The sequence below is a fragment of the Simochromis diagramma genome, unplaced genomic scaffold, assembly GCF_900408965.1.
Source record: "Simochromis diagramma unplaced genomic scaffold, fSimDia1.1 OVJJ01000633.1, whole genome shotgun sequence".
In the NCBI taxonomy this organism is placed as follows: domain Eukaryota; kingdom Metazoa; phylum Chordata; class Actinopteri; order Cichliformes; family Cichlidae; genus Simochromis; species Simochromis diagramma.
In genome coordinates this window covers 9,036-18,847 of record NW_024387409.1, presented here as the reverse complement: position 1 = coordinate 18,847, position 9,812 = coordinate 9,036, and the positions used below count along the sequence as shown (strand labels likewise).

General features: G+C 43.7%; 1 protein-coding gene across 1 annotated transcript; it reads left to right on the top strand.

Moving 5' to 3' along the window:
• Positions 1-4,276: 4,276 nt before the first annotated feature.
• Positions 4,277-8,052, top strand: LOC120720801 (ribonuclease inhibitor-like; the record flags this gene model as incomplete). Its single annotated transcript, XM_040010581.1, has 3 exons — positions 4,277-4,317; positions 4,840-5,013; positions 7,309-8,052. Coding segments are annotated over 3 exons (408 nt in total), but the record flags the coding sequence as incomplete, so codon positions are not given.
• Positions 8,053-9,812: the final 1,760 nt, after the last annotated feature.

Below are 9,812 nucleotides of genomic sequence, written 5' to 3'. Positions count from 1 at the left end.
TATCATCGACATGCGGCCTAGAGCGTCATGGTGCCACGTGCACTTATGGACACTCTTATGTTCGAACATGGTGTTCGTTAGGGCCAAACTGTAGTTTGCACAGAAGTCCAATAACAAAGCACCACTTGGGTTCAGATACAGGAGGCCGTTTCTCCCAATCACGCCAGGACCTCTGCTCTTTGCCACCGCCCGGCTCACAATGCACCCGACCTCTACGGCCTGCAGGAAGATGGGCTCATGTTGTTTTTTTCAGGCTGTGTCTGGCCGTGCCCCATGGACTAAGGTCCGGCCACCCTTGCCCTTGGGCACCCTCCCTGGGCCTGGCTCCAGGGCGGGGTCCCTGTAACCCTATTCCGGGTTCAATGTTCCCTCGATATTCTACTCACAGGGGTCTTTTTAATCACTATTTGTCTGGTCCCTTATGCAGGACCGATTTGCCAGCGGAGACCCAACCAGGGGGCAAAAGCCCCCAGACAACATAGCCCCTGGGATCCCTGAGACACACAAACCCCTTGCTCACGATAAGGTTGCTATTTGCGGAGGGGAAAGAATAAACATTCAATGAAAATGCAAAAGCAGAACTTCCTGTTCAGACAAAAAGTGCTGAGATTTCTACAGTACAAAACAAAAACCATTGCAGTAAATTTAGTGCAGTCTGATTACCATCTCCTCTATCTCACCTAGTCTGTTTGTGCACATGTGTTTGTATTTGTCCAAGTCTGTGTTACAGTGAAATTATGTGTGTTGCATGTTTCTGGAGTTTAGGTACAGAACCCTGCTCACCATCCATCGACAATTCTGACAAAGCTGCATGTTATTCTTGGATGCGCTCGTAGGACTGGATTTAAAATAGCGTGAAAAAAATATCATACAATTTAAAGCCAAACAGTATCATCAACATAGCCCAGCTAACATTTGCTAGTAAGATGACATTAGCTAAGTGTCAAGATGTCTGTGAAGGTTCTCAGTCATCCAGGTCATCGTAGTCAAAGAAGCTTGCAAAGAAAAGCGTCTGGACTTCTTTAAGTTACTTGAAGACGTTTCACCTCTCATCCGAGAAGCTTCTTCAGTTCTAAGGTCAAATGGTGGAGAGTCCCAGATATAAACCTAGTGGGAGTAACCCCCCACAGAGGGACAAAAGGACCCCCTGATGATCCTCTAATCGCCTGAGCCAAGGTGTGGGTCCCAATCAGCCAGAGTTTCGGGTGAGTTCATTGTGAAACCTGGCCCCACCTTATCATGCGAATTCCTGAGATCAGATGGCCCAGGATGTGAGTGGGCGTTAAGGCGTCTGGGAAGGGATCTCAAAACTGGATTATAGATGGCAGAGAGTTGGTGTTGTAAACCCCCGCCTTTGTTCAAAGATGGTCGCTCACAGTGGACATAGATGGCTTCTTTCACTCCTCTTTCAAACCATCTGTCCTCTCTGTCCAAAATGTGAACATTGGCATCCTCGAAAGAGTGTCCTTTGTCCTTAAGATGCAGATGGACTGCTGAGTCTTGTCCTGTGGAGGTGGCTCTTCTGTGTTGTGCCATGCGCTTGTTAAAATTTTCAGTTTGCCTCCCTAGTCTCGTCACGTAATCACTCCCAGCTGTGTTCCCCACCTGTGTGTAATCTCCCTGTGTTCTCTGAGTGTATTTAAGTTGTGTCTTCTGTCATGGTAGTTGCTGGTTCGTCTGTGTTGTTTCCCCTCGGTCTCCTTGCATCTCTTCATGTGTATTTCCCCGGATCTCCCTGCATCTTCGTTTCTGGTTTGTGTTGTTAGTTTACCCAGTTTAGGTTTCCGGTTTCATGTTTTCCACCATTGCTGTTTGTACCCACCCTTGTGAATAAACACTCACCTGCACCAGAGCTGCCGCCTTTTGGTTCCTTTCTCCACCTCCACACGGCTTGCCCCGGCACACCGTGACAAGTACATGGGTATAATATCAAGTCTTTTCAACTAAACCAGTTCAAGTCCAATTCAAGTCCCAAGTCCTAGAACATTTTTTGAAGTCAAGTCTAAAGTCATAAAATTAATGAGTCCAAGTCATGTCACTCAAGTCCACACGTCTGAATTTATGTTCTTCTTTTCATTCTTGTGCGAGAAACGTTTTTGGGTCATTCATACGTGTTCTGTTCTAGATACTGGAGGTGGAAATCATCACTTTTGTAAAGAAAGAGCTAAAGAAAATTCAGACAGATCTGAGTCCAGATGATCTACAATGCTTAAAGAGTCGATGTGAGGATGATGATGTATTAAAAGGTAAGGATGAAGAGCAGAGGAACAGCAGCAGAGACGCAGTTGTGACAATCACACTGGATTTCCTGGAAAGAATGAACCAGCAGGAGCTGGCTAACCGTCTGCAGAGAAGTAAGAATATTTCTCTAAATATTATCCCTGCTGGATCAATGAAAAATTTACTGATGACTGAAAAAATACAAAAAAAAAAAACCCTTAACGAAATCATTCAAATATCTGCACTCGATGATTGTATGATAGATTTGTGTCTATCGGTTCTTTTAGGAACCTCCACTAGGAACTTGCAGTGGTGTCAGCATAACCTTAAATCTGCACTGAAGAAGAAGTTCCAGAGTGTGTTTGAGGGGGTCGCTAAAGCAGGAAACCCAACCCTTCTGAATCAGATCTACACAGAGCTCTACATCACAGAGGGAGGGACTGCAGAGGTCAATGATGAACATGAAGTTAGACAGATTGAAACAGATTTCTGGAAACCAGACGGTCTAGAAGCAATAATTAGACAAGAAGACATCTTTAAAGCCTCACCTGGAAGAGACGAACCAATCAGAACAGTGCTGACAAAGGGAGTGGCTGGCATCGGGAAAACAGTCTTAACACAGAAATACACCCTGGACTGGGCTGAAGACAAAGCCAATCAGGACATCCAGTTCATATTTCCATTCACTTTCAGAGAGCTGAATGTGCTGAAAGAGGAAAAGTTCAGCTTGGTGGGACTTGTTCATCACTTCTTTACTGAAACCAAAGAAGCAGGAATCTGCAGCTTTGAAGACTTCCAGGTTGTGTTCATCTTTGATGGTCTGGATGAGTGTCGACTTCCTCTGGACTTCCACAAAACTACAATCCTAACTGACCCTAGAAAGTCCACCTCAGTGGATGTACTGCTGATAAACCTCATCAGGGGGAAACTGCTTCCTTCTGCTTGCCTCTGGATAACAACACGACCTGCAGCAGCCAATCAGATCCCTCCTGAGTGTATTGACATGGTGACAGACGTCAGAGGGTTCAATGACCCACAGAAGGAGGAATACTTCAGGAAGAAATTCAGAGATAAGAAGCAGATCAGCATCATCATCTCCCACATCAAGACATCACGAAGCCTCCACATCATGTGCCACATCCCAGTCTTCTGCTGGATCACAGCTACAGTTCTGGAGGATGTGCTGGAAACCAGAGGGGGAGGACAGCTGCCCAAGACCCTGACTGAGATGTACATCCACTTCCTGGTGGTTCAGGCCAAAGTGAAGAAGGTCAAATATGATGGAGGAGCTGAGACAGATCCACACTGGAGTCCAGAGAGCAGAAAGATGATTGAGTCTCTGGGAAAACTGGCTTTTGATCAGCTGCAGAAAGGAAACCTGATCTTCTATGAATCAGACCTGACAGAGTGTGGCATCGAAATCAGAGCAGCCTCAGTATACTCAGGAGTGTTCACACAGATCTTTAAAGAGGAGAGAGGACTGTACCAGGACAAGGTGTTCTGCTTCATCCATCTGAGTGTTCAGGAGTTTCTGGCTGCTCTTCAAGTCCATCTGACCTTCATCAACTCTGGACTCAATCTGCTGGAAGAACAAGTAATTACATCCCAGATGTCTGAAAGAAGAGAAGAAGCTGAAGGGAGACACTTCTACCAGAGTGCTGTGAATAAGGCCTTACAGAGTCCAAATGGACACCTGGACTTGTTCCTCCGCTTCCTCCTGGGTCTTTCACTGCAGACCAATCAGACACTCCTACGAGGTCTGCTGACACAGACAGGAAGTAGCTCACAGACCAATCAGGAAACAGTCAAATACCTCAAGGAGAAGCTCAGTGAGAATCTGTCTGCAGAGAAAAGCATCAATCTTTTCCACTGTCTGAATGAACTGAATGATCATTCTCTAGTGGAGGAGGTCCAACAGTCCCTGAGATCAGGAAGTCTCTCCACAGATAAACTGTCTCCTGCTCAGTGGTCAGCTCTGGTCTTCATCTTACTGTCATCAGAAAAAGATCTGGATGTGTTTGACCTGAAGAAATACTCCGCTTCAGAGGAGGCTCTTCTGAGGTTGCTGCCAGTGGTCAAAACCTCCAACAAAGCTCTGTATGTATGCGTCTATGCACACTTTTATTGCTTAAATATTTATGCAAATAAATATATTGTTTTTAGCAGCACGAAGTCTTAACATTTCTAAAGCATTTGTATATTTAACCCTTATCAAAGTGGACCCAGAGCTTTTCTTAAACTCTTCAAGAATAATCTAAATAAAAGGAAAATTATCAAAATCCCTGGAAGGTGCTAAAGTAGCTTGAGGTTGAATGGCTGCTGCATCAGGGGTTCAGTATGTGATAATTAAGGATCAACAATCACAGATATTCTGGAAAGTATGAATACCTGTTTTGGTGGGTAATGATCTTATAATCGCTAAATGAACTAGCTCCCCCCTTGTTTAACAGATACAGAGGTGTCACTGCTGTTTCAAGTTTTATTTTTTTTATTTTTTCCCATGCTTGAATTGCAAGTTTTGTTTGTATTTATGAAGGGGACATGGAACTTTTTGTTCTCTGAGTAAGTTCAAAATAACAAAATAACTAATATTTGATAACAAATATAATTGATTTTCAGACTTTCTGGCTGTAACCTCTCAGAGAGAAGCTGTGAAGCTCTGGGCTCAGTTCTTAACTCTAAGTGTTTTAGTCTGGAAGAACTGGACCTGAGTAACAATGACCTGCAAGACTCAGGAGTAAAGCTATTGTCTGCTGGATTGAAGAGTCCAAACTGTACCCTGGAAACTCTCAGGTGAGTATTAAAGCTTTTTTCATTAATTTATATTCATAATCTGTATTATACTATTGCATTGCAAAACATTGTTGAATTCTAAATTCAAAATTGACTTTTTATTCATATTTAGGTGTATTAGTCTCTTAATTACCATTTTTAAATGTATTAATTCAGCATGAACCTGCATCTATAATGTGTTTTTTAAGCATTGATCTGCGGAGAAATTTCAGACACTTTGGTTTTTACTACATATCAATTTATTTTCATTGCTACTAACTGTATGGCGGCACAGTGTTTAGCAGGTCCTGAGGTCGATTCCACCGCCTCACTAGGTCCTTTCTGTGTGGAGTTTGGATATTCTGCCTGTGCTAGTGTGGGTTCTTTCCGGGTACTATGGACTTCCTCCCACAGTCCAAAGACATTCAATTAGTGTGGTTAGGTTAATTGGTCATTCAAAATTGCCCACAGGCGTGACTGTGAGTGTAAGTGGTTGTTGTCTATGACTACGTCCACACGTACCCGGGTATTTTTGAAAACAGAGATTTTTCTATGCGTTTGCACCTTTCGTCCACACGTAAACGGCAGTTTCGGTCTCTGAAAACGGAGATTTTTAAAAACGCCTTTTTGCATTTACGTGTGGACGAGAAAAACGGAGAAAACAGAGGTGTGCGCCTTTTTTGACGTCACACTGTGCGCCACGTTATTGTTTCGGTGAAATGGATTTCTACAATGGGGGACTTAGACAAAATACTGTTAACTTTACTCTCTGCAGTGTTTAAATGCTTACATATACACACACAGTTTCTGTCCCTCCACACATAGGACTCTGTTCTGCTTCTATGCCCCATCTTTGTTTACCATTTTCCACCGAGGCTTCTAGACTTCTGATTGGCCAACATTTCTACACGGTTAAGAATATATCGCCACCTGTTGCTTTGGCATGTTCCTAGCAGCGTTTTCCTTCATTTTTGCGTTTACGTGTGGACGAGATTATTTTTTAAAACGAAAACAGAAAATACTCGTAAAACAAATTACACAAAAGACCCACGGAATACAATAAAGGAAACATTTTCTGATCCTGTCACAGTGAAGTTGAAACGTATGCTTAGCAACTGCTGCAGAATGTAGTCCAGTAAATTGGCTGTAGGTGTGAATGGTAGCATTAATCATGGTCTTACTGTGTACGTCCTGTAACCCCTTAGCAGTCGGACGTACCGCCCACGGTACGTCCGACTCCTAACCCTTTTAGGCAAAATTTGTAGGACTGCTAAGGGGTTAATAGAGTGGTGAGACTTAGAGGTGCACCCCCGCCAGATGATACCTGTGAAAGACTACTGCTCCCATGTCACCCTGATTTGGAAAAGCTGTTAAGAAAATGGATAGGTCAAAAGAGAAAAAAATATAGCTTTCCCACAAACGTTTCATTATGAAGCTTTAATAACATGTCTGCTGTAATCTTTGGTTGTATGTTATTGTATCACTTCCTCTTACAACATAAAGTGGTGTTTTGTGTAGTTTAATCCTTTCACCTAAATTAATTTCAAACTTTTACATAGTGACTAATTTTATACTGTAATCTACATGTGCTTTTCAGAGCACACTTTCTCTTAAGTCACTGTCAAATTAAATTCTTAGTATGTCACTAGCAGTATGGTCTGTGGTTCTAGAGCTGTGTCACCACCACTTTCCTGCTTCGTGTCAATGATTTGTTATTCCAGAAAATATTCCTAAAAAAAAGTAGGAAGTGTAGCCCTAAACATAAACTTCTGATAAACCACCAACCAATTAAAATTTTCCTGTTCTGTGACACACCTGCCAAGTAGGAACGGAAATTGTGCTAAATAAAAAAAAAAATATTGGTTACTGTTTTCTCAGAAAGGTGCATGTACACATTCTAGTGACTATATTATTTCTGTGGCCAGAGCACCTGACATGGAAAGAAATTTGAAACTGTAGCATTGGTTTCATAGATATTGAGATTCACTGGGGAAAAACTGGTCAAAATCTTGATCATCTCTATGATTTGATTTGACAAAGTTTTTGCACCAGATGACCTTATTGATGATCAGGCCATAAAGAAAGCATAATAGCATATTCAGTTTATGAGTGCAGGCTTTCTTACTTGTGGTTCTTAGTGTTTCCAAAAGGAGTTTTAGGTAATTAAACTTGAAACAATAGTGTTATCTAGTCAAATGGATGGACAGCCCTGCATTTGGAAATGGAAAAAAAACAACAAAAACAAATAAAACATGCAGTATTCACAGCTAGTGTGTGTGTGTGTGTGTGTGCGTGCGCGCATGTGCGTGCGTGTAGTCTGTCAGGCTGTCTGATCACAGAGGAAGGCTGTACTTCTCTGGCCTCAGCTCTGAGCTCCAACCCCTCCCATCTGAGAGAGCTAGACCTGAGCTACAATCATCCAGGCAACACAGGAATGAAGCTGCTGTCGGCTGGACTGAAGGATCCAGGCTGGAGACTGGACACTCTCAGGTATGGAGAGAATGTCTGATAGAGGAGGAAGAGCTAGAAACATTTCCTTTAATTCCTGTTTGCTTCATGACATATCCAATCACACACAGGACATCTATCTATCTACTGCACTGCAGTGTTTCTCCTTCTTTTACTTCAGGGGTCTCAAACTCAATTTAGCTGGGGGCCGCTGGAGGCAGAGGTCTGGGTGAGGCTGGGCCACATCACGTTTTCCGCAAGAAAAATCTCAAATCTCTTTATTTTTATTTTTTAACACAAAATAAGATGAAAAATAAATGAACAAATTAACAATTAATAATAAGAATGTCTGTATTAACAGTCCTTTAACCTTCTTCTGAACATGAATGGAACACTGTAGAAAATGAACTGTTCCTCGGAACATGGCTTCTCTTGCCTACTCCTTGTTGCTAGGGACCTGGCAGCGCTTCCTCTCGCAGAGCCGAACCAGATTTGGCCTGAGGGAGGAAGCAGTTGATACCCTCAGTATGTCTTGAAGAAAGAAAAGAAAGAAGAAGAAAGTGTACTTTATTGATCCCCGTGGGGAAATTCCTCTCTGCATTTAACCCATTCACTCAGTGAAGCAGTGGGCAGCCATTGGACGCCCGGGGAGCAGTGTGTAGGGACGGTACCTTGCTCAGGGGTACCTCAGGGTAGCTGTTCAGAGGAATCGAACCCCCGACCTTCCGATCATGGGGCCACCACTCTACAGTGATAGCTCAGGGATAGCTCAACATGATCATCAGTAAGTCTGGACCTCTACCAGGGCTCTAGAGTGTGAACAAAGTTTTTCAATGGTGTGACTAAAAAAAACTCCTGGGTCGCACCATTGCCACCAACTGTTTGAGTAAAAAAATAAAAATAAAAGAATGGTCTCCGCGACTCTGGAAGTCTCCATGTGGTCAACAGTAGACACACATTATGCCCCTATTGTGATTGTGGCTCAAGAGTTGGCAGTTCGTCTTGTAATCGGAAGGTTGCTGGATCGAGCCCCGGATCGGACAGTCTTGGTCGTTGTGTCCTTGGGCAAGACACTTCACCCGTTGCCTACTGGTGGTGGTCAGAGGGCCCGTTGCGCCAGTGTCCGGCAGCCTCACCTCTGTCAGTGCGCCCCAGGGCAGCTGTGGCTACAATGTACAGTGGGGCAAAAAAGTATTTAGTCAGACACCGATTGTGCAAGTTCCCCCACCCAAAATGATGACAGAGGTCAGTAATTTGCACCAGAGGTACACTTCAACTGTGAGAGACAGAATGTGAAAAAAAAATACATGAATCCACATGGTAGGATTTGTAAAGAATTTATTCGTAAATCAGGGTGGAAAATAAGTATTTGGTCAATAACAAAAATACAACTCAGTACTTTGTAACATAACCTTTGTTGGCAATAACAGAGGTCAAACGTTTACTATAGGTCTTTACCAGGTTTGCACACACAGTAGCTGGTATTTTGGCCCATTCCTCCATGCAGATCTTCTCGAGAGCAGTGATGTTTTGGGGCTGTCGCCGAGCAACACGGACTTTCAACTCCCGCCACAGATTTTCTATGGGGTTGAGGTCTGGAGACTGGCTAGGCCACTCCAGGACTTTCAAATGCTTCTTACGGAGCCACTCCTTTGTTGCCCGGGCGGTGTGTTTTGGATCATTGTCATGTTGGAAGACCCAGCCTCGTTTCATCTTCAAAGTTCTCACTGATGGAAGGAGGTTTTGGCTCAAAATCTCACGATACATGGCCCCATTCATTCTGTCCTTAACACGGATCAGTCGTCCTGTCCCCTTGGCAGAAAAACAGCCCCATAGCATGATGTTTCCACCCCCATGCTTCACAGTAGGTATGGTGTTCTTGGGATGCAACTCAGTATTCTTCTTCCTCCAAACACGACGAGTTGAGTTTATACCAAAAAGTTCTACTTTGGTTTCATCTGACCACATGACATTCTCCCAATCCTCTGCTGTATCATCCATGTGCTCTCTGGCAAACTTCAGACGGGCCTGGACATGCACTGGCTTCAGCAGCGGAACACGTCTGGCACTGCGGGATTTGATTCCCTGCCGTTGTAGTGTGTTACTGATGGTGACCTTTGTTACTTTGGTCCCAGCTCTCTGCAGGTCATTCACCAGGTCCCCCCGTGTGGTTCTGGGATCTTTGCTCACCGTTCTTATGATCATTTTGACCCCACGGGATGAGATCTTGCGTGGAGCCCCAGATCGAGGGAGATTATCAGTGGTCTTGTATGTCTTCCATTTTCTGATGATTGCTCCCACAGTTGATTTTTTCACACCAAGCTGCTTGCCTATTGTAGATTCACTCTTCCCAGTCTGGTGCAGGTCTACAA